General features: G+C 34.7%; 1 protein-coding gene across 2 annotated transcripts in view; it reads left to right on the top strand.

The window, feature by feature from the left end:
- The window catches only part of EEA1 (early endosome antigen 1), a 114,674-nt gene that overhangs the window by 65,845 nt on the left and 22,798 nt on the right, over positions 1-26,031 (top strand). For both annotated transcript variants that reach the window (XM_060656787.3, XM_060656786.3), the window contains 7 exons: positions 6,641-6,844; positions 9,766-9,966; positions 12,137-12,250; positions 15,115-15,270; positions 17,003-17,142; positions 24,218-24,548; positions 25,638-25,739. In XM_060656787.3, coding sequence (XP_060512770.1) covers positions 6,641-6,844; positions 9,766-9,966; positions 12,137-12,250; positions 15,115-15,270; positions 17,003-17,142; positions 24,218-24,548; positions 25,638-25,739 — 1,248 coding nt within the window. The remainder of the gene's footprint in view (positions 1-6,640; positions 6,845-9,765; positions 9,967-12,136; positions 12,251-15,114; positions 15,271-17,002; positions 17,143-24,217; positions 24,549-25,637; positions 25,740-26,031) is intronic.

Here is a 26,031-nt window from a genome sequence, read left to right as displayed (position 1 = left end):
ACTGAGAATCCATTGGATTTGGCAACATGGAGGTCATTGATGACATTGATAAGAGCAACTTAGAGAAGTAGGAATGGAAGCCTGATGTAAGGGGTTCAAGAGAAAATGGGGCAAGAGAAGTTTGATACAATGAATGTAGATAACTGTAGGAGTTTTACTATAAAGAGTAGCAAAGAAAAAGAGTAGTAAGACTGAGGTAGAGAATTTGGCATAGGTCTGCAGCCGTGGGCTTTTTTTTTAAAGTTTATTCATTTATTTTGAGGGGGAGAGAGAGAGGTGCACACAAGTGGGGGTGGGGCAGAGAGAGAGGGAGAAAGAGAGAATCTCAAGCAGGCTTTGCACTGTCAGCATGGAGCCTGATGTGGAGCTTGAACTCACGAACTGTGATATCATGAGCTGAAATCGGACGCTTAACTGACTGAGCCACCCAGGAGCCCCAAGTGTGCTTTTTAAAAAAAAATTTTTTTTTAATGTTTATTTATTTTTGAGACAGAGACAGAGCATGAACAGGAGAGGGGCAGAGAGAGAGGGAGACACACACAGAATCTGAAACAGGCTCCAGGCTCTGAGCGGTCAGCACAGAGCCCAACGCGGGGCTCGAACTCACGGACCGTGAGATCATGACCTGAGCCGAAGTCAGACGCTTAACCGACTGAGCCACCCAGGCGCCCCCCAAGTGTGCTTTTTTATAGTGTGCCCCAGAATTAAATTTATTCATCCAGTGACAGACAAAGCTGGAAATGACAGGCTTTTAACTTCTTATAGGCAGGTTGTCTCTTAGACTGAGGGGAAAGGAAGGGGCTGAATTAAACATGCTTAGCTTCTTTCTTTCTTTCTTTCTTTCTTTCTTTCTTTCTTTCTTTCTTTCCTTATTTCTTTCTTTCTTTCCATTTATTTATTTATTTATTTAATTTTTTATTTTTAAAAATTTACATCCAAATTAGCATGTAGTGCAACAATGATTTCAGGAGTAGATTCCTTAGTGCCCCTTACCCATTTAGCCTGCCCCCCCTCCCACAACCTCTCCAGTAACCCTCAGTTTGTTCTCCATATTTATGAGTCTCTTCTGTTTTGTCCCCTCCCTGTTTTTATATTATTTTTGTTTCCCTTTCCTTATGTTCATGTTTTGTCCCTTAAAGTCCTCATATGAGTGAAGTCATAGGATTTTTGTCTTTCTCTGACTAATTTCACTTAGCATAATACCCTCCAGTTCCATCCATGTAGTTGCAAATGGCAAGATTGCATTCTTTTTGATTGCCAAGTCGTACTCCATTGTATATATATTTACCACCTCTTCTTTATCCATTCATCCATCAATGGACATTTGGGCTCTTTCCATACTTTGGCTATTGTGGATAATGCTGTTATAAACATGCGGGTGCATGTGTCCCTGCCTAGGAGTGCAATTGCTGGGTCATAGGGTAGTTCTATTTTTAGTTTTTTGAGGAACCTCCATACTGTTTTCCAGAGTGGCTGCACCAGCTTACATTCCCACCAACAGTGCAAAAGAGATCCTCTTTCTCCATATCCTCGCCAACATCTGTTGTTGCCCGAGTTGTTAATGTTAGCCATTCTGATAGGTGTAAGGTGGTATCTCATTGTGGTTTTGATTTGTATATCCCTGATGGTGAGTAATGTTGAGCATTTTTTCGTGTGTCGCTTGGCCATCTGGATGTCTTCTTTGGAGAAGTGTCTATTTGTGTCTTTTGCCCATTTCTTCACTGGATTATTTGTTTGTTGGGTGTTGAGTTTGATAAGTTCTTCATAGATTTTGGATACTAACCTTTATCTGATATGTCATTTGCAAATTTCTTCTCCCATTCCACCGCTTGCCTTTTAGTTTTGCTGATTGTTTCCTTTGCTGTGCAGAAGCTTTTTTATTTTGATGAGGTCCCAGTAGTTCATTGTTGCTTTTGTTTCCCTTGCCTCCGGAGACATGTTGGGTAAGAAGTTGCTGTGGCCAAGATCAAAGAGGTTTTTGCCTGCTTTCTCCTCAAGGATTTTGATGGCTTCCTGTCTTATGTTTAGGTCTTTCATCCACTTTGAGTTTATTATTGTGCATGGTGTAAGAAAGTGGTCCAGGTTCATTCTTCTGCAAAACATGCTTAGTTTCTTATTCCAGACTTTCAGTTGGTTAAATTGAATTCCCCATTCCCTGGGGAAGAAGAATAAGAAAAGGATGACAAAGAGACCAGGCAAAGTCTCTCATTATGGAAATTTCAGAAGTCCTAAAAACTAATTAAAGAGGTAGAATCAGTGTCGTTCCAGGTGTATATATGTGTATAAAATTATTATGGTAGCACAGAGGACAGTTATCTAACTCAGTCTGGAAAAGAGCCGTCATTGGAAACTTCTTAAAAGTGACAATTTGAGTTGCAGAGCATGTGCAGATGTTCCTGGGTTGTGAAGATGGTGATAGTAAAGATTATACTCCGAATCAAGGAGTTAAAAGGGCAAGGATAGTGAAGCTGATATGAACTAAACTGAGATTGGAGAAGAGACCAGAGCATTAGACATGGGTGAGTTTATAGAAGGTCTTGTGTGACATTTGTCCTTGAAGACAGAAAAGTATTGAACGTCCTGAGAGAAGTGCCATAGCCAGATTTGATTATTGTTTTTTAAGTATTTAGAGAGAGACAGAGTGTAGGGAAGGGGCAGAAAGAGAGGGAGAGAATCCCAAGCAGGCTCCGCACCATCAGCACTGAACCCTGTGTGAGGCTCGAACTTACAAACCATGAGATCATGACCTGAGCCGAAAACAAGAGTCAGACACTTAACTGACTGAGCCACTCAGGCACCCCCCAGATTTGATTTTTAAATAAGTTATTCCTGTGGTTGTGCGAAAGGTGGATTTCAGAGTGAATATTCTGAAGCAGGAGATCAGTTAAAAGACTAATATATGCAGTAGTTTAGATGAAAAATAATAATGGCCTTAGTTCAAACAATTGTTAAAGATGTTATAGGGCAAATATGAATAATACCTGGGCAGTAAAAAAAAAAAAAAAAAAGAAAAAAAGTAGGACTTAATAGTTGCAGGGAATGAGAAAGAAAGTAAATGACTTCCAGAGTGGTAACACTGAGTACATGGTAAATGGAGGTGTCATCAACTTTGTTAGTGCATCTGAGACAAATGGCCATTTCATTGGGCAGCGTTGTGAGTTCAATATTGGATGTTGTTGAGGTACCTGTGGTATATATTCATTTAAAGCTGTGAGAAACATCACAGTATATATGGGGTAAATGGAATTATTAGAATAGATGTGATCAGCCAGGGAGGGAGTGTAATGAGGAGAATAGACAACTGGTAACACAAGACTTCTGGGAAACATTAGCACCTAACAGGATGGATGATTGGAGGAAGCGTACCCCAAAGGAAGAGCATGATCAGTGTAATTAAGGAGAACCTGCCAAGTGGAAGCCAAAGGAATGGGGAGAGTCAAAATTTCAGATTAATCAGCAACTTCAAATGTGCATGTGTCGTAGGGATGCCAAGTATGATAAGTGAAAAATGTCCATGATATTAAGCTATAATTATTTATTATAAATACATATTCTTATATATATGAAGGATTCTTATATAATATTCTTACATATTCTTGCTAAACATAATTGCAATAAAGTGATAGAGATGAAAGGCTGATTTTTGATGAGTAAATGAGAGATTTGCAAAAGTAAATTTGAATTCCTTTTGAAATTTAAATACGAATTGTATAAAGACTGAACAGTAGTGAGTGGGGCTTGGTCTGCGAAGTTTTTGAAAACAAGAGATACCTGAACATGTTTATAGTCTGGGACAGTCTGGGAGAGAGGGAGTCATTTGAAGATATTGAAGGAGAGGTGACTGAAGGAATAGGGTATTGATAAGCTGTGAGGTCATTGATACAGTGGGTGGTGGTAAATTTGAACTTATTCTCTGAAGGATATTCTTTGAAGCTTGAGGAAAAGACTAAATATGGATTTATCTGTCTGTTGTCTATCTTTATAGATAAGAGAGTGAAAAATCAAGGTGCATCTTCCCTGAAGATACCCTCTCCCTCCCTTTGTTTTTTATGGATAAAGTTGGAGATAGTTGAATGGAAGGCAGGCAGAGATTAAAAATCTAGAGAGAATATTGAAGATTTTATTTTATTTATTTTATTTTTTATTTTATTTATTTATTTTGAAAGGGAGAGTGAAAGTGGTGAAGGGGACAAGAGAGAAAGAGAGAGATAATCCCAAGCAGGCTCAACACCACCAGTGCAGAGTCTAGTGCAGGGCTCAAACTCACGATCTGCAAGATCATGACATGAGCTGAAGTCGAATGCTTAACTGACTGAGCCACCCAGGTGCCCCTTGAAGCTTTTAAATAGTTATTGAGGGGAATGTTTGAGGGTAAGAATCTTACTCAAGTGAAAGGATTGACAAGATGATTTTAAGTATATAATGGAGGCTGCGATCTAGAACTTTGTAGTGGCACCAATCTCTGAAGGTTTATGATTTTGCTCTAACAGTTCTTAGAAATGAAGGTGTGGAGTAAGAAGATTGCAACACTGATCTAGGATTGGGCTTTTTTAGGGTGGCTGTGTGGGGAATTTGTAGGTGAAAGGAAATGGAGAATGTTGAATAGTTGAGAGGATAGTTAAGTTAGTTCATATCCATGTATGAGGTTCAGGAAGAGAAATGAGGCATGTGCTATATAAGTCAGAAGAAAATTGAGGTCAGTGTCTCTTTGGCATTGCATTGAAGAACAGAAATGAGGTCATGAAATTGGAAGATGGTCAGGAAGTTGTGGTCACAGAGTAGGACAGTTGAGATTTTTCATCTGGAACAATTTCAAGTGATTACAAGATCGTACATGTGAGTGAGTGAATAGAATGAGGTCCAGGAATTAAGATGATATGACTGTTGAGGCTGTGCTCTTAATTCTTTGTGTATTTTGTATTTCCCAGGAAATTGGCAGAAATTGGGATTGAGAGAAAGACTAAATCAGGTCTCAAGTCTTCAGTGAATGAGGTAGGGATTTATAGATAATAGCAACACAGAATAGAAGCTAGAATAAATGAACGACATACTTCCCAAAGCAGCATGAAGCTTTTACATGAGGGGGAGAGTTATGGTGGTGAAAAACCAGGAAGAAGTCAACCTCCCCTGCTTGCCCAGCAGAATGGTCCTTACGTATCTGAGAGTGTTGAAGGGGAATCAGCATCTATAAAGGGTGAACTAAAAATTTCAGTTCTGACTGTTCTGGAAACAAAACTTAGGCCTGGAACTGTGGTTCCAGAAGATGAGTGGGATGTGGAGAAGAGGGTCATTAGTGGCAGGAGTAGAGAATGAGAGCAGAGAGGTAGGTTGCCTTTCATCATTTTGTGACTGAAACTTAGATGAGAAAACATGTTTGAAAGTGATCTCAAATAGTGTAATATTGGTGCAAATTTTGGAGAGTACCAGTACCAGGTGGTTGCTGACTCTGTCCGAGCAAGGTGGTATGGGGTATAAGGTTTGTGGAAGGGCTTGTTAGGACCTGGTTCTGGGGAGAAGTGAGGCAGAGCCAAAGAATGTGGGTCGGATAGCTCCAGAATATTAATGGACATTGTTCTGGATGTGGGCTAATACACCGTGCTCTGTGTAACACTAAGACCCTCGGTAAAGTAAAAGAAGAGGGATCCCTTGATGTATCGATAGAAGATTCCTCTTGGGGTATTGAAGTGAGCCTTCATGAGTATGTGTGTGTTAGAGTGCAATCCTTTATTTTTCTGTTCATTCAACAAACATTGTAGAACATTTGTGTCTTGGATACATCAACGAATAAAACAGACAAAAATCCTAACCTTTGTGGAGCATATATTCTAGTGAGGTGGAGGGAAGCAGATAAACATGAAAAATAAATAAATAATTTATTGTGTTAAAAGATAAGTGCAATGGAAAGAAATAAAATATTCAGGAGAAGGAATATTGGGAAAGGCTGCAATTTTAAATGTAATGGTCAGGATAGGCCTGATTGAGTAGGTGTCATTTGAACAAACATTTTTTTATTTGTGAATTAATTAATTTATTTTTTTGATAGAGAATGTGCACTAGTCAGGGAGGGGCTGAGAGAGAGGGAGAGAGAGGATCCCAAGCAGGCTCTGCGCTGTCAATGGGACTTGATCCAATGGATCATGAGATCATGACCTGAGCCAAGATCAAGAACTGGATGCTTAACCAACTGAGCCACCCAGGCATCCCTTGAACAAACATTTGAAGGAGAGGGAATGAGCCATGTGACCTTGTGGGAGAGGTATTCTAGACAGAAGAAACAGTGAGTTCAGAGGCCCTGAGGTGGGAGTGTTCCTGGTGTGATGAAGGAATAAGGAGAGTCCCATGTGTCTGAAATGGATTAAACAAGAGGGTACTGGGCAATGAGGTCAGAGTGTTAGAGTAAGAATGTGGTTAATTGAAGGTTTGGGGGGGGTTAAATTCTAGTTTACTATTGATAATATAGATTTATATTATTAAATACATAGTTCTAATTACTTAAGTTTGCTGTGTTAAAATGTAACGAGTAGGAAAAGACGTAAGACTCAGAATTTGAGTTGTAAAATGTATTATCAGTCATTTTCTGTTTGAGGAATAACTTTTCAAGTTCTCTATCGTTAAGGTAGTAGTTTTCACTTCTTTACAGAATGATTTAGAACAAGTACTACGTCAAATTGGCGATAAGGACCAGAAGATCCAGAACCTTGAAGCCTTATTACAGAAGAGTAAAGAAAATATTTCCTTACTAGAAAAAGAAAGAGAAGATCTTTATGCAAAAATTCAGGCTGGTGAAGGAGAGACTGCTGTTCTCAACCAGTTACAAGAAAAAAACCATACATTACAGGAACAAGTAAGCCTGTCGAATGTGTTCTATTTCTATTTTTGTTTGTTTTTCTTTTTAAATTTATTTATTTTGAGAGAGAGAGTGTGCATGAGCACAGGAGGTGCAGACAGAGAGAGAGAGGGAGAGAGAGAGAATCTCAAGCAGGCTCTGCGCCATCAGCATAGAGTCTGATGTGGGGCTCAAACTCATGAACCAGGAAATCATGACCTGAGCTGAAATCAAGACTTGGACACTTAACCAACTGAGCCACCCAGGTGCCCCAAATGTGTTCTGTTTCTAAAACTCACTTTTATCTTTCTAAATATTGCTAAGTACTTTATTTAAATGCCTCTTCATTCTGGTTATTATTAGTACTTTTTAAATATTATGTTTTTTTTGACAAATACCATCCAATTTACCTTAGAGATGGGTTGCTATTGTAGTAAAAGTAAGTTAGCATGATTTGACAAAGATCTCAGTTCATGTCCCAGTATATAACCTACTACCTGTGTGACCACAAGCAAGTAATTTCATCTTGTTAGCTCATTAGAAAGATAGAGATGGTGTTAATAATACATACTTGCCTCATGGCATTTTGTGATGTTTTGAAAAAAAAAGAATAATAAATTATATTTATAAACTAAAAGCACTAATCAACTGCTAGTTATTACTATGTATTGGTTAATATGCAGGCTTACTAGTTACTTATATTTTGGTAATTATGTCTTTGGAACACATAGCTAATAATAATTTTGATAAGTTGCTCATATGTAGCTTAAGAGAAACTTAACAAAATTTGGCTTAATCCATTTTCAAACTGAAAGAATTTATAGTTGCTTTTTTGGAAGAATTGCCCAGTAACAGAGTTATAATTATCTAAATGAGAAAATAGTAAAACAAAATATCAGTAAGTAACAACCACTTTTCTAATTTTATTTATTTATTTATTTTATTTTTAAAGTTTATTTATTTTGAGAGAGAGCGCAAGCTGGGGAGAGGCAGAGAGAGGGAGAGAATGAGAATCTCAAGCAGGCTCCACACTGTCAGTGCAGAGCCTGGTGAGAGGCTTGAACCCAGAAACCATGAGATCATGACCTGAGTGAAACCAAGAGTTGGACACTTAACCAACTGAGCCACCCAGGCACTCCTCGAATTCTTTTTAAAATAATAAATAAAAATAAATCTATGTTATTTGTGCTTCTGGCCATGTTGAAGTAACTGATACCTATTTTGTCCTCTCACCATAAACAACTAGAAAAGAAAAAAAAAGTATCAAGTCACTATTTTCAGATACTGTACAACAAGCAATGCAGGGGTTTGATTCCTGAGAGAAGAGAAGCAAGGGAAGTGAACCTTTTGACCATTCCAACTTCTGGTAACCCAGAGGCATTTTCCAGACTGGTGTAGGTTGGGGGAATCCAAGGAAAGCACAGTGGTCTCACTGAACAAAGTACTAAGAGATTAAAGTTTAGGAAGGTTGAGGAACCTCAAATTGTGGGGCAGAATATCAGAGGGGAGGGAACAGTGGAGAGAAGAAGCTCTAAAAATCTGCATAGGGATCAACTTAAGCCTTCAGCTGACTGCTAAACTTTGCATTCTTATGTGGGATTTCATGTGGCCAGGCAATGAACAATTGTTAGGAGTTGCAAACTGAAAAATTATCAGAGCTTGGAGATGTTTATGCAAGAGCACAAAGACGTGATTGAGCACTTTGGGGCCATTTAGTAGAAACCCCGGAAATGTCACACCTTGGGATAAAGGTAAACCAGCCCCTAGGGTAAAAGCTGGTGTACACCTGACTTAACAAAGCATGAAAACAAGCCTCAGAGGATCCAGCTGAGCCATATGTGGGTTAACTGCCTGCTGGGACAAAATTAAGCATTTTTGAAAGAAGGCGACAAAGTCAAGATTTGTTTCCATAAATATCAAAACTTTCTAGACATTCAAAGAAGAAAACGTGTATGGCTCTTAAAATATGCTTATGGTTGTAAAGGAAAAACTATAATGGAAATAGAAGTGGGAATGATTAAAAAAAAAGAAATAGAACTTTTCTCTCTATATATGGAATTAAAATCTCATTGGATGTGCTTAATCAACCAAATAGAAAACAAAAGTGAACATTAAGACAAGGCAATTGAAACTGTCCAAAAGGAAGCACAGAGAGAAAAAAGACTGGGCTAAAAACCAAAAAAACTATGCTTTAGTGACCTGTGGGACAAGATCATGTAATCTAACATACATATAATTGGTGTGACAGAAAAGTGGGGAGGGGAAAAATATTTATTGAAATAATGGCTGAAAAAAATTTAAATGTGATTAAAAATATGAACGCACAGATTCAAGAAACTCATTGAATTCCAATCAAGGTGCACCAAAGAGACATTAGATGAATTGGATTTCATCTAAATTAGAATTGTTTACCCTTCAAAGGATACTGTTACAAAAATAAAAGTCAAGACAGAGTGGGAGAAAATACTTGAAATACACATATCTGACAATTCAGAAATACTAAGAATATATAAGGAACCCTTATTAATTATATCCATGATTGTCTGGGGCTAGAGATGAGTGGAGAGTACTGACTGCAAAGGGGCATGAGTAAACCTTTTGGGGTTCTCTATCTGATTGTTCTCTATCTGATTGTGGCAATGGTTAAGTGAGTGTATATATTTGTCAAATCTCCTCAAGCTGTGCAATTAAACTAGGTGAATTTTATTTCATGTAAATTCTAGCTCAGTAGAGATAGTTTTAAAAATTGAATTGGTGTTTTCTTATGATTTTGAAAGATTATTTACTTATTTGTGGAAAGATGAATAAATTTTCTTAAAAATATGAGATAACTTATAGAGCACTTTAATACTCTCATGGTCCTTAAATTTGTTTTTTTTTTTTTTTAATTCTTCTTATATCATTTGTGACCTTCATAATTAGTCTTCCTTGTACAATAGGTAACTCAACTAACAGAGAAGCTGAAGAATCAGTCAGAAAGCCATAAACAAGCCCAGGAGAATTTGCATGACCAAGTGCAAGAGCAGAAGGCACATCTTAGAGCTGCACAAGACCGTGTCCTTTCCTTAGAAACTAGTGTCAATGAATTAAGTAGTCAATTAAATGAGAGCAAGGAGAAGGTCTCCCAGCTTGACATACAGGTAATTTTGAATTATTCAATTTAATGTGAGTTTTTCTGAATAAAACACCAATTGTAGGCCATCAAAAATTTAAGACTGTAGATTTTTTTTTAATTCAAATCCAAGTTAGTTAACATATAGTGTAATAATGATTTCAGGAATAGAATTTAATGATTCATCACTTACATATAACATCCAGTGTTCATACCAATAAGTGCCCTCCTTAATTCCCATCACCCATTTAGCCCATCCCTCCACCCAACACCCTGTCATCAACCCTCAGTTGTTCTCTGTATTTAAGAGTCTCTTATATAAGGTTTGTCTCCGTATTTTTTATTTTTTTAATTTTTTTAATTTTAATATTTATTTATTTTTGAGACAAAGAGAGCACAAGCAGGGGAGGAACAGAGACAGAGAGGGAGACACAGAATCTGAAACAGGCTCCAGGCTCTGAGCTGTCAGCACAGAGCCCGATGTGGGACTCGAACTCCAGAATGTTGAGTTGAGATTATGACCTGAGCCAAAGTTGGATGCTCAACCGACTGAGCCACCCAGGCGCCCCTATCTCTCTCTGTTTTTATCTTATGTTTCCTTCCCTTCTCCTGTGTTCCTGTTTTGTTTCTTAAATTCCACATATGAGTGAAATCATATATTTGTCTTTCTCTGACTTAATTTCGCTTAACATAGTGTACTCTAGTTCCATCCACATTGTTGCAAATGGCAAGATTTCATTCTGTTAGATTGCCGAGTAATATTCCATTATAGATATCTACATATATATAGATAGATATCTATATATATATCCCACATCTTCTTTATCCATTCATCCATCGATGGACATTTGGGCTCTTTCCGTACTTTGGCTCTTGTCGATAGTGCTACTGTAAGCATTGGGGTGCATTTGCCCCTTTGAATCAGCACTCCTATATTCTTTGTATAAGTACCTAGTAGTGTAATTGCTGGCTCATTGGGTAGTTTTTCATTTTTTGAGGGACTTCCATATTGTTTTCCAGAGTGGCTGCACCAGTTTGCATTCCCGCCAGCAGTGCAAAAGGGTTCCTCTTTCTCCGCATCCTCACCAACATCTGTTGTTGCCTGAGTTGTTAGTGTTAGGCATTCTGACAGGTGTGAGGTGGTATCTCATTGTGGTTTTGATTCGTATTTCCCTGAGGCCATCAAATGTTTTAAATTCTGTTTCTCCCTGTGTCTCTGTCTTTCCGTCTCTCTTTCTGTCTCCCTGTCTCTTTGTCTCTCTCCCCCTAATCTCTGACCTCTCTCTCACTCTCTGCTTTACTTAGTAGTGGAAAAACCTTGGGAACAAGAATTAAATAAAGGTGCTATCTAGACAGTTTGTTTAGCTTTCCTGTTTGCCTTTTTCCCTCTTTATCTCTTCTGGCAAACTACACCTTCTGAAACCACCAGAGCCTTTTGCTTTTCTTTTTTTTTCCATGAAGTCCTTATTATTGTTTTTGAAATTCAGTCATTTGATATTACACCATTAGATTTCTATGTTAAACACTTTTTGACTTTGATTTTTAAATTTTACTTTAAAGGTTAGGTTAAAAAAAATACTTTTATGTGCTACCATTATATATTTTTAATAACCTTCTTTCAGAGGCCAGTACAGAATTCACGTTCAATGCATCAGTGTCGGGGTGGGAATTAAAACGTGTTTCTTTTTCCATTGTCATCGTTGGTTTCCTATTCTACACTAAAGTAGAGAAAGTTATAGAAACATATCTAAGCCTTGATTTTATTTTAGGAAAACAATTCTATTGAAAGTAAGAAATATAAAATAACAGGCATGCATATTAACTTGGAGGAAGAAGATACACATTTCTTTCTAATTAAAATATAAATATTTGTTAGGTGGGTTACATGATAACCCAATATTTGGAAGTCCAGTTTAAAAGAGGGAGAAGTGTTTTGGTGTCATATAGGGACATATATATCATCATATATATCATAATAAATCTCATCATTTGTCCAAACATTGTTAGGAGTCTTTTCTCCCATGTTCATTCCTGTTTTGGGATTATTACATACTTATTTTTCAGTGTCTAAATCCTTATTTTTTTTTTTTTGACAAAGGGCTTAATTTTTAAAATAATTTGACAAAAGCAATGCATGTTGAAGCAAGAGAAAATCAAGAAATAAATACACATTAAATGACTGGCAAATTTTGTTACAGATTAAAGCCAAAACTGAATTATTGCTATCAGCAGAAGCAGCAAAAACTGCTCAAAGAGCAGATCTTCAGAATCATTTGGACACAGCCCAAAATGCATTACAAGATAAACAGCAGGTAGGTGAACGTGATACAGTCTCATCCCATAACCTAATGTTTTGGTAGATAAATTAATTGCAAACATGTATGAAAGTGATACTCAATTTTATTAATATTGTGATCTACTTGTTTTTTCCCCTTAATTTCTGCCTGAGTTCAGAACCAGTTCTAGATGCAGGAGTCAGACAGATGAAGATAAAAATATCATTTTTGTTTTTGATAAAGTGCAATTGGTGTGTAAGCATGGTTGGGCTTCTTAATTTTGTATTAGTCCTTAGTGTTGACTAAGGTGTGCAGCTGAAATATCTGTTCCTAATTGTTGAATTGTTGCTTCATTGCATCAAGTGCCAATGATTGGTAAAGGGAGACAGACTCTCACACCTGTTCTTAGTAGGTAATCTGGGCCATGACCTAGATTTACTTACCTCTTGGAAGCAGGAAAAGAGCGCCATATATTCCAATGCAGTAAGAGTTCCTCTTTTATTTTGGGGATAAGAATAAGTAGGGCTGCAGGGAATACATAAGTTACTTTTCTCAATACTTCTAATAGAATAAAGGCTTCCTACTTAAGGGCCAAGGTCAAAATGCTGATAGATTTTTCTTTCCTTTTAGCAAATGAGATTTTTTAAATTTACTTTTTATCTGAGTGGTAACACTGGTTGTTGGCCTAATTTTTTTTTGATCAATCTAGTAATATATCAAGTTAACAAAATAAAAGCTTTGTTTTCTATATTTACCCTAAACTTCAGTCCTATTTTCCTTCTTAGAGGGAATGTTTGCTCTTAAATTTGGTATGTACCTGTCCAGAGTTCTATAAGCATTGGGCAAATATGTGTGTGTATGTTCATATATAACACACACACACTAATATTTTCTTTTATGCACATAGAATTACTGTGTATGCATGTTTTGCAACTTTTTACTCATTGCTACATACATCTGGAAAATATCTAATCACAAGATCAGTGCTAGAAACTGTAATGAAAAGATTATTGATAAGAATAATCACATAAAAGTTTAAAAATTTTTTGCCAAAAATATTACTAACAAAATTAGAAAGCACATAGCAAAAGAATAATACACTTTCTGAAATATGTCCGACAAAGGATTAATATCTTCGATATTTAAAACAGATAGGAATTGCATGAAGCTACAAAAGAGTAAATGATCAAAAATATATTAGTGAATGTTCAGATTAAGAATCAATTGTAAATTAAGACAATCAATTGTAAATTAAGACAGTATGCCCTTGTTGAGGTGAAATGTGTTTGTTTAATACTGGAAGGATTGGAGATGGTGTAGAAGAGGAAGAGTAAGTCACTTTCATACGTTGCTGGTGGTAGGTAAGTTCAACCTTTTAATGGTGATAGGGAGAGCTGTTTGCCAATATATTTCAAGAACTTTAGGGTTTTTCATATTCCTTAGCTCACTTTTAGTCGTTTATGCTAAGGGAATAATCATAGCTTTTAGGATGCCATTTACATTTCTGTTAATAACATACGGAGAGTTTAGTAGCAATCTAAGAATCTAAAATAGGACATTTGGCTAATAAAAGGTCTGAATCAATAAAATGGGAATTTATGCAGTCAAATACAATATTTTAGAAAATAATGACACAATTTCATGATGCATTGTTATGTAAAAACAAAGGTTATAATAAAACCTTTGTATGGCTTACAAACCTGTAGTATGTAAAGCGAGGTTCTACCTCTATTTTAAAAGTGTAAATATAAACCACAACTTCTTTATCCATTTGTCAGTTGATGGACATGTAGGCTCTTTCCATAATTTGGCTATTGTTGAAAGTGCTGCTATAAACATTGGGATACAAGTGCCCCTATGCATCAGCACTCCTGTATCCCTTGGGTAAATTCCTAGCAGCTTGGCAATGAGAAAGAATGAAATCTGGTCTTTTGTAGCAACATAGATGGAACTGGAGAGTTTATGCTAAGTGAAATAAGTCAGGCAGAGAAAGACACATACCATATGTTTTCACTCATATGTGGATCCTGAAAAACTCAATAGAAGACCGGGGCGCGTGGGGGTGGGGGGAGGAGAAGGGGTGGGGAAAGTTACAGAGAAGGAAGGAGGCGAACCATAAGAGACTCTTAAATACTGAGAATAAACTGAGGGTTGATGGTGGGAGGGAGGGGAAAGTGGGTGATGGGCATTGAAGAGGGCACCTGTTGGGATGAGCACTGGGTGTATGGAAACCAATTTGACAATAAAGTTCATATTAAAAAAAAAAGAAATAATACCAATAGTAAATCAAGTAAAAACAAAAGTGTAAATTAAAAAATGGAAACATACAGAAAAGACTGAAAGGAAAGTTATCAAAACATTAATAGTGATTATCTGTGGGTGGTGGGTTTACTAGTGATTTTAATTCTTTCAGTGCCTCTAGATATTACAAATGAACAAGTTTCATAGATGTAGTCACTGTAATAGTTTTTAAATGTTATTTTTAAAAATTGCATCTTTTTTTAAATACGAAATTTATTGTCAAATTGATTTCCATACAACACCCAGTGCTCATCCCAACATAAAAATAGCATCTTGAAGATTGAAAACATTTAATTATAATATAAAAGTGTTATTTTATTATTAGTATATTTAATGTTCTATTGTATCTTTTGAGTCCTAAAATAACTCTTTCTAGAAAAAGTTAAGTGGTGATGCATATAAACTTAATATCTCATGCTATGTACAATTTCAGTTCAGGTCCTTTGTACTAGTAAAATAACTTCTGATAGTTCAAATAGTTTCTTAACCTTCAAATAGTTTCTTAAATAGAATTAGAGTTTTCAGTAGTACTTTGATCAAACATTTGGGAATACAAGAAAGAAAACCTTACCAAAGTTTTCAATTGTACTTTTCTATAGGAGTTAAATAAGATCACTACTCAGTTGGATCAAGTCACTGCAAAGTTACAGGATAAGCAAGAACATTGCAGTCAGTTGGAAAGTCATCTTAAAGAATATAAAGAGAAACACCTTTCTTTAGAACAAAAAACTGAAGAATTAGAAGGTCAAATTAAGGTTTGTATAAAAGATATTGAGTGTATTACTTATATTTTCTGCTACTGTAGTAATGGAAACTGATGACCTAGAAGGAATCAAAGGTTTTAAATTTGCAAACAAAGGTGAAGTTGTGTTATAGAGTTTTAAATTACCCGGAATTTTTCTGGTTTTAATTTTGAATTCCATTCTTAATTTTAATTTCTTTATTAATGAGTGGCTTTTACAAATGACAGTTATACTGGTTCCTTTGTAATGTTTCAAAAAAAACAACCAACCAGGGATTTACTCTGTAATTACAAGGAACTTACCATTTTGTTGTCATTGTTGTTGTTATGAAGCCTCTTCTGTTCCATCATTCCTATCTCCTTCCCTCCTTATTTCAGAATATATTTCACATATGACAGACCTCTTCTCTTTTTGAATTTTACATTTATATCTTTTGGATTTTGTCTTTAGTTTAATAATAAGTTTATGCTGTGGTAAACTGCTTCTTAACTTCAACTCCAAGTGAAATTGTTGATGTACTAAAGAGATTAAATGAGTAGACCTATCAGACAAGGGTTTGACCTGAGTCCTTTGTCCTTGAAATGGGATCTACTATTGATTAAACAAAGATTTCTCAAATTACTATATATATGTAAATTATACCTTCACAAACAGAACACTTCTGTAGAACTATTGGATGTGTACATGTATATGTGTATATCCACGCCAATATAACATGGAAGAAGAATTACATTTTTAATTCTATTTATGAGTTTCTTTTTCTTTATGGCCAATGATGATAGTAATGACACATTACTTTTTGTAATAATTTGAAAAGAACAGAAAAACGATTTTACTGAAAAGTATCTAATGAGAATTCTTTTTGGGTATCTTTTACAAATAATTGTTTAGAACCGAGAGTGTCTCTTGTGATAATCAGATCTTTAACATTTGGTAATTATTTTAGGGAGTATTCCATATGTTTTTTGTAATTATTTGTTACAAAATTTTACAGTTGCATCAAAATCTATTGTAAGAGTTGCATAAGAGCTATAGATACCTAGGTTGGTTTATAAAATATTTAGGGTGCAAAATTATTACAACTATGCAAGAAAATGCATTACTCTTATATATTCAAACTTTATATTTAACAGTTTGATTTTGCAAATTTGTAAAAATGCACACAGTTATATGTATATGTATGAGACAGAAACTACACTGTGAGGAACAACAGTCTCTAAACCGAGAATTTAAAGGTGCAATATCAGGAATTCAGCTGTCTTTATATTTAGCGGCAATAGGTACTAAGGAGAAGGATGATATGACAACTCCATTTTAGTTTTGAATATTTACAATTACATCAGTGTTGTTTACTGTATATAAAGGATAATATATGTTAATGAGCCTATGTATGAACCTGTTACCTAGTTTTTTCGTACTTAATAACTTTTACTCTAGCAATAGACACAATTATTTTGTTTATTCTGTTATTTAGAGTTAATTTTAAAAAACAGAAACTTGGTGACTGCCTGTCATGTACAAAGCCTGCTGGTAGGTCCTCTGAAAGATTCCAAAATAAATAGTTCCTTTACTCAGTAGTGGCTTCAGAATGGAAAATGTGTTTTTTGTTATAACATAAACATTTTATGGTTATTACTCTGTGTTATGTCAACACCAATTTGAGTATAAACAAAAATGTTATATTTAATAATAAATGGATAATTATTGACATTAACATGGTTACTGTATTCTGTTTCTTTCATAGAAACTAGAAGCTGATACTCTTGAAGTTAAAGGAAACAAGGAGCAAGCTTTGCAGGATCTACAACTGCAAAGACAGCTGAATACAGATTTAGAGCTTAGAGCCACAGAATTGAGTAAACAACTTGAAATGGAGAAAGAAATGTAAGCTAAACTACTTAAGGGAGAGGATTATAAACTAAGTATTAAAATCTTCTGATTTCAGGTGTGCCTGGGAGGCTCAGTCAGTTAAGCGTGCCACTCTTGATTTCAGCTCAGGTCATGATGTCATGGTTTGTGGGATCAAGCCTTGTGTGAGGCTCTGCGTTGACAGAACCTGCTTGGGATTCTCTCTCTGCCCACCACCCCCATTGTGTGTGTGTGTGTGTGTGTGTGTGTGTGTGTGTGTGTGTGTGTGCTTGTGTGCTTGTGTGCTTGTGTGCGTGCGTTCCCATTTTCTCTTTCCCTCTCAAACATTTTAAAAAACTCTTGGGATTTCAGTTTTGCTATCACAGTGCTTGAAGATTTATTAAATGTTTTTTCCTATTGGTTCTATAATCTGATGTTAATACTGAATGAAAAATAAAAGCATCATAGTATGGTTAAATTTACCTTCACTAGAAAGGACTGAAAATTTGGGTCATCTAGTCTCTTTTCAACAGTAATATGGTATTCATTTATCTGGGTTAAAGCAATTGTTTTGAGTTGTTCACTGATTTGAATAAATTACTCTGAAATTAACAAATAGAGGAGTATTTATATATATCACCCAAGGGCAATCAGGCTTCTGTGTTGAGGAACTATACCAAGTAGGGAATGTATACTTTCTTACAAGAAATGACTTATTTTAGCTTTGTGGTACATCTTGACAGATCGTATTTATGAACACAAGGGAAACACCAGAATCAGTGTACCTTTTAACAATTATTGAAGTAAAATTTACATACTGTTAAATGCACAGATCTTACATATAAAATTTTGAGTTTTAGTAAGTGTATACTCTGTGTAATAATATGCCCTCCCACCCACAACATTTTCATACCCATGGAGTTTCCTCGGGTGCCCTTCTAGTCAATACCTTGTAGAAAACCACAGTTCTGTTTTCAGCCTTCATAGATTAATGTTGTGTGTTTTTGAAATGAAATCATACAAGTATGTTCTTTTTTTTATGACTGGCTTTTTTTTTTTCTCAATGCACTATTTTTAGTTTTGTCTGTATAGTTGAATATTATTCCACTGAATGCATTACAGTTTGTTTATCTGTTTTCTGTTGGTGAGTATTTTTAGGTTGTTTGCAGTTTTTAGGTGTTATGAATAAAGATGCTATCCGTTCTTATACAAGTATTTTTGTGAAAGTACAGGGCTGTGGTGGAGTAGATGTATGTTTAACTGTATGAGAAATTACGAAACCTTTTCCCAAAATGGCTGTACCATTTTATACTTCTACTGGGAATGTTTCATTGCTTCATATCCTTGCTAGTATTTGGTGTTGTTGGTCCTTTAATTTTAGCTATTTATTGAATATGAAATGGGGTCTTATTGTGGGTTTAATTTGCGTTTCTTCACTGTGGAGTGTAAAAAATTTTTCCCCATTGGGTCTTTTTATTACTGATTTGTAGGAGTTCTTTATATATGCAAAGTTCTTATTCTTTGCCAGATAGCCAGTGAGTTAACCAAATAGATTATCAAGACTTTTCCTAACAGCTTTTTGTTTTGTTTTGTTTTGTTTTTTGTTTTTTGGTGATGTCTTTCAGTGAAAAGTTTTAAATTTTGCTTGAATTCAATTTGCCATTTATTTTTATTTTATGTTTAATGTTTTGTGTCATTTCGAAAAAACCTCTGCCTATCCCCAGGTTTTATGAAGAATTCTCTTATGTTTTCTTCTGGAAGTTTTACAGTTTTAGTTTTTACATTTAGGTCTAGGATCTATGTTGAACTTATTTTTTGTTAGAGGTCTGAGATGGAGTCCAGGATCACCTTTTTTCCTGTACATCATTAAGTTGTTCTGGTACCATTTGTGGATAAAACTTTTTTCTTCCAATGAGTGGCCTTTGGTGCCTTTGTCAAAAGCAGTTTACCTAATATATGTGAGTTTATTTGTGGGCTTTATTCTGTTTTATTGGTCTATGTGTCTATATGATATCCAGACATCAATACCGTCCTATTTTGATTTTTGTATCTTCTTGGTATAGGTATTGATATCAGGCTGTATCAGCCCTCCAACTTAATTCTTTTTCAAGGTTGTCTTGGTTAAGTTCATTGCTTTTTACGTATAAATTTTAGTATTAACTTGTCCATTTCTACAAATAAAATTATTGGGTTTTGATTGGAATTTCAGTGAGTCTCTAGTTCACTTTGGGAGAGAATTAATGTTTTAACAATACTGAGTCTTCTAATCTGTGAACATAGTATATTTCTAATAATTATGTCTTCTTTAATATCTCTGGTCAACATTTTGTTGTTTTTAAAATAGGGATCTTGAATATCTATTGCTAAATTTAATCCTAAAAACTTTGTTTTTCAATTTTATTGCAAATGGAATTGTTTTTTAAATATAAATTTGTGATCACTTGTGGCTAGCATAAACATACAATTGAGTCTTATCTATTGACTAGCCTTGTTAAGTTTGCATTTTTGTTTTCTAGAGTTTTTAGAATTTTCCAAGTGGACAGTCTTGATATATGTGAATTAGCAACAGTTATCCTTTTTTTTTTCCTTCAGTATGTAGGTCTCTGATGTTTTTTATTTTTTCTTGACTTACTGCTAGCCAACACCTCCAGTGAACATTTGAATGTAAAAAGATAGTAGATATCCTTGATAGGAAAGTAGATTCCTTTCCAGCCTTGAGCAGGAAACATGAAATACTTCATTGTTAATTTTGAAATTAGCTGTAGGTTTTTTGTGGATTCCTTTATCAGATTGAGCACATTTCTGTATATACTAGTTTTCTTAAATTTTTTTATTAACTTTTTTCTGCATCTATTGTCATGATCATATGTTTTTTCTCCTGTATTCTGTTAATATGGTGAATTTTATTGATTGCTTTTTAAATATTAAATAACTTTGCTTTCCTGGGATAAATCCCACTTGATCATCCTGTATTATTCTTTTTATATATTACTCTATTTGACTTGATAATACTTTGTTTAAAATTTTCTTTGCATTCATGAGGACTACTGGTTTGCAGTGTTCTTTGGAATCATGGTTATGTTGGTCTTAAAAATAAATTGATAGTATTCCCTCTTCCCCTCCTTTCTTAAAGAGTTTGTATGTGATGAGTATTATTTATTTGTTAAATGTTTGATTGAGTTCACCAATGAACCAACTGGCCTGAAGTTCTCTCTGGGTTGCTTCTTAATTTGGAGTTCAATTTATTTAATAGATACAGGGCTATTATTGTTTTCTAACATTTTCGTTGAGTCAGTTTTGGTAATTTGTGTTTTTGAAGGAATTCATCCATTTCATCTAAACTTAAATTTATTGGTATAATGTTCATAGTATCATTATACTTTTTAAGGTCTGTAGGGTCTATAGTGATGTCTTATTATTCTTAATAGCAGTAATTGGTATTCTCTTTTTCTTGATCAGTCTAATTTGGGGTTTGTCAATTTTCTAAAAGAATCTTATAATTTGATTTTGTCACTTTTGTGTTTAATTTATACCTCATCTTCTCTTTAGTAGTTTCTTCCTTAGATTTTGGGTTTAGTTTGCTCTTCTCTTTATAGTTTTTTAATGTGAAACCTTCCCTGTGAATGTTTACCTTTTGTAGTATCTGTTTCATTTTCTCAGTTCCTCACCCTCTTTGTATTTTGTCAATGCCAGATGTCAGGCTTCTGCAGATGGTAGTTACATGTCTTAGTCTAGTAAAATCAGTATAGTATGACAGTTTTTTAACAGATGGAGTAAATTACCTTGAGGAAGATTGTCTTTTTTCTATTTTGCACTAAGTGCTTAATGGGCTTATGAAAGCTCTGAGTATAAGGATGGATTAGTTGAGAAGATATTAGAATCTAAAATATTAATTTATGTATGAAATTCCAAATGTCCTTGGTGGCAGAGAGGGTATGTGCTTCCAGACATAACCTAAATAGTGATTAAAGCTGCAAAGATGAGCTATCTTTTGTTCACTACGAAGATAGAATTAATCTCTTAGCTTGCTCTTGATGTTGATGCTTGGATTGGGTCTTGCTACAAGATCTACAATGGACACAAAACTCACTAGAATTATGATGGGTAAAAACCAGTTCCACCCCATTCATCTGGATGTCTTATGGGAGGGCTTGTGACCAGTCACATTTCAGTAGACTTTGCCTTTAAATGTTAAGTAGGCCACTGTGAGTTGACAGACTTGATCTGTAACAAGGGTATGAAGAGTTTTGACTCTCAGTCCTACAGATGGAAGCTGAGAGCCTGGGAAAGGTACCCTTCAGGAAAATGAAATAAAACCCATCAGACTGATGATAATTAAGTTGTTTGACACCTTCATGGTTTTGTCTTTGGAAGTGATGATGAAAGATTTCTTGTTTTCACATCCAGTAGAGTGGATCCTGATGCTTTGAATTTGAGGATGTAGAGGTACATTAGATACCTTAAATGGCATTCCTTCTCACACCAGTGCACAGATATTTGGGGAGCACATCTGATCCTTCATATCACCCATTGAGTAGTTTGTCTTCTCTGGAACCCAGTCATCAGTCCATGAAGATCACCTCTGAGTTAGTTCTTATTCTCCTTCCCGAGGTCCCTATGGGCCCAGTGTTTCTTTCTATTTCTAATGGGTTCAGTGTAAATGCGCCCATTTCTAGTCTATGTTCTAATAATATATGGTTCAGAACTCTCTCAGAGACTTGTATCTCATTTTGAGGTAGGGAAACCTTTTAATATTAAAGGGTTTTTTTTGCCTATATACTTTATGGAAATGTTTTTTATGTGGAGTCTTGCATTTCTACTGTACTACATAGGAAAAAAAGGGCCAAGGAAACACATCTGGGATTTGACTAAACCTTATCTCTGATCCCAGGGCTCAACCCAAAGAACAGGGTAAAGTTTTCCCTTTCCCAAGGCCCACCTACACCTATGTATCTAATTCTCTTTCCAGCTCTCATCTTTTGATGTATTTTCATTACTGTACAGTTAATATTTTTTCTAATCTCCTTTGAGATTTTTTTTTTTTTGATGCATGGGGTTATTTAGAAGTATATTGGGTTAGTTAAAAGTATATTGTTTACTTTCCAAATATTTGGAGATTTTCTAGATAGCTTACACTTATTGACTTCTAATTTAATTCCATTGCGAACAGAGAACATACTCGATAAAATTCAGCTCTTCAAACTATCTTATTTATGACCCAGTGTATGGCTTATCTTGGTTAATTTTTCATGTGCGCATATATGTATTCTGTGTTAGATAAAGTGTTTTATAACTATCAAATCAAGGTGGTTGATAATGTTTAAAAACATTCTTTTTGTTTGAGTATAGTTGACAGACAATGTTACATTAGTTTAGGGTGCACAGCGTAGTGATTTAACATCTCTGTATGTTATAGTGTGTTCACCAAAATGGTAGCTACCATCTGTCACCAGACAACATTATTATAGTACCATTGGCTGTGTTCCCTATACTGTACTTTTTGTTCCCTTGACTTATTCATTCCAAGTAAAGTTGTTTAACCTTCTGTATCTTTGCCATTTTCCCCCCTCTGGTTGTTCTGTCAATTTCTGAGAAGGAGTGTTAAAGTTTCCAACTGTGATTGTGGATTTATTACTTTAGTACCCTTTTTAAAAATAAAGTTTTATAGTGACCATGAAAGCCTTTATTTCTGTTTTGCCTTCTTTAGTTTACATAATCTTATGATTTTATAATAATTATTTATGGGGAAGTTAAGTAGCATAGTAATATATATCAAGTCCTAATTTATGGTTGCTTGATAGGAATTATAACTATATTAAAAAGGTAAAATAATATTAATGTAATGACTTTTCTGATTGTTTTTAAATTTATTTATTTATTTATTTAATTTATTTAGAGAGTGTGAACAGGAGTGGGATAAAGGGAGAGGGAGAAAGAGAATCTTAAGGAGGCTCCATGCCCAGCACGGAGCCTGATGTGGGCACTATCTCATGACCAACTATGAGATCATGACCTGAGCTGAAATCAACAGTCTGTCACTTAATCGACTGAGCCACCCAGGTGCCCCAGTGTAATGACTTCTGTTTATACCTTTGAAAATCGGTGAGGTGCAGTATCCTATGAATGCACCCAACTCCCATCTTTTCTAGCCACTTAGAAAGTAAAAGTTAAGTTTCTGGGACTAAAAGTTGAAAATTTTCAAAGTGTAAATATTCTGGTATTGTATGAATACCCAACTCCACAAATATGTGGCTAGTACATCTTTTAACAACCTCTCTGTAGCATATTATTGAATTTATGCTGATTATAAAGCATCAGAAATAGTATGTATTCAAGAAATATTACTTTGCATCCAGTTTCATTTTCACTTTTAAAATGGTTTATCTTTAATGTGTTTTTCTTTTAGTGCATAATTTCATTGAATTTGGTTCATAATTCATAATTTTATCAAAACAATAGAAGTTTTTAACTTTCTTGAAGCTATATTTCCATTTCCTTATTCTTACAGCTTTTTCATTCAGGTGTAGCAAATTTATGTTAAGGGACAAATGATAACAAGTCTCTTGAATAATCTGTTAGGCTCTAGGATTAAAGTAAATCTTTTTTCTCTGTGCTTGAAATGAAATTTGCTTTATTTTTTTCTGGGTTAATCATGTTTTGAAGTTTAATACCTAAAAGACAACATAATGTGTTGTATATTTTCAAGGAATGAGGCAAAATTCTCTATATGCTTGGGGGCTAACACAGTGAGTAGATTCTTTAAGGTACCCGAAAAACTTTTCTGGCTGTTGTAGATTAGAGGGTGTGCTATATGTTAGAAGGTCTGCTATATGTACAGTTTGGGGGGGCATCTATTGCAATAGATAAGACTGGATTAAGTCAGGAGAATTGTTAGGTAGTCTTAGCTTTACCACTAACTTATTTGACTCAAAGAAAATCATCTCTGTTACATGATCAGATCATATTTAAGGTTTTTTCAGTTGTGTGGTTTTATGACATTAATTTATTCTTTTTTATTCTGAGCTACACAAGGAAGTTTCAAAACTCAATAATTATTAATTTTTCATGGTAAATTATGCATCGTTTAAAAAGTTGTTTCTTAAATATCTAGAGTATCCAGTACAAAGTTGGAACTACAGAAAAAATCTGAAGCTCTTGAAAATATTAAGCAAATGCTTACCAAGCAAGAGGAAGAAAAAAAAATCCTTGAACAAGAAATTGAAAATTTAAGTCAAGATGCAAAGATGCAGCACAAGGAATTGAATAACAAAATTCAAACAGCAGCAGCAGAACTGCAACAATCGAAGATGGAGAAAGAAACTCTAATGACAGAGCTTTCTGTGGCCAAAGAGAATTTATCAAAAGTTTCTGATTCTTTGAAGAACTCCAAAAGTGAATTTGAAAAGGAAAACCAGAAAGGAAAAGCTGCTATATTAGATTTGGTTAGTTGTTTATGTTTACTTGGTTAGGTAGAAATGATTTTTATTTAAAACGTACTTTTGTTTCTGCTTAAGTCACTGATGACTTTTTATCCTACATTTAAATGATTTTAATTCTTGCGAGGAAATGAACTGGGATTGCTTAACCTGAGAAAAAGATATTGGTGTTTGTGAGTATAATTTTCCAGAGGCCCAGGAAACTTTCAGTTGAATAAACAGTTTTTCTTTATTGCTGGTATGATGCTAGATTTGGGAGACTGCCTCCTGTTTGTCCTCAGAGAAATTTTCACAGAGAATATAGCTGCTGGTTCAGACATTATTCACTTGCCTAAAAACCAGAAAAGGATCAGAAAGATCGTGACTTTTAATTCTGGCACTGTAAACTTTCTTCTTCTCGACTGAATATTCTAAATCTCTAGATAATACCATGCCTTGGAGATACCATAAAACACATTTAAACTATATGGAAAAAAAGTCACACAGTCTCAGGAAATTCTTAATGGGGAATGTATTCTTAGAAATACTTTAACCCAGAATAACAGAGTAGCAGCAAAGGTAAAATTCTTTTGTTCTCAGTGTGAAGATCAGTGAAAGTGTTTAGTAGCACAAAAGATATATGGTATTAGTATGTTACTTTTATGTTTCTTTCTGTTTGGAGAAATCATCTCCTACATGTACATCTTCCCTCTTAAGTTATATGTGATTATTCCTTATTTATTCTTTTAATGCTTTCTTTCACAAAAATTTCCTTTTTTCCATTTTCTTAAGGATTGTTATGCTTTTAAAATAGCATGACAAGTTAATTATAATTAATTATGTGATATAAAATGTGGATTCCAGAGAATTCCAGAGTATTCTGCTGATGGTTGATGATAGAAGTTCTTAACCTTTTCCTGTCCCTCTACCCTTATTGCTGTAATATTTGCCAGTTTTATAACTGAAATGGATGATTCTATCCCATTCTAAACCATCAGTGATTCTGGTTTATTTCTATGTGTGGATCTTACTAAGTGTATAAATCAGAGTTCTTAAAGCTACTACAAGTATCTTCTGCATAATGTAGTTTTTTGTTTGTTTGTTTGTTTGTTTTAGGAAAAAACTTGCAAAGAATTAAAGCATCAGCTTCAAGTACAGACAGAAAATGCACTTAAGGAACAGAATGAACTGAAAAAGTCACTTGAAAAGGAGAAGCAAGTAAGATTTTCTTTTTCTGTAACATAAAATATGTAAAGAATAATAAGTTCTATATTTACAAAATATTTTCACACTGATACTTAAATCAAAGGAGGTTTATTTCTCTGAAACATAATGGATCACAAAAAAATAGTATAAAATTGACATTTGCGTTCTACCTACTACTAAAAAGATTTAAGCTAGTTCATAATAAAAGACCCAAAATAAAGGATTATAATTAATAAAGTTAATTGAATCAACTTACTATAGAGTTATAATTAGATAACTTAGATTTGGGTACATTATTTATGAT

The sequence above is a fragment of the Panthera onca genome, chromosome B4 (genome assembly GCF_046562875.1).
Source record: "Panthera onca isolate mPanOnc1 chromosome B4, mPanOnc1 haplotype 2, whole genome shotgun sequence".
NCBI classification, from domain to species: Eukaryota; Metazoa; Chordata; class Mammalia; order Carnivora; family Felidae; genus Panthera; species Panthera onca.
The sequence above is the reverse complement of the archived record's forward strand: the minus strand, read 5'-3'. Positions and strand labels throughout refer to the sequence as shown.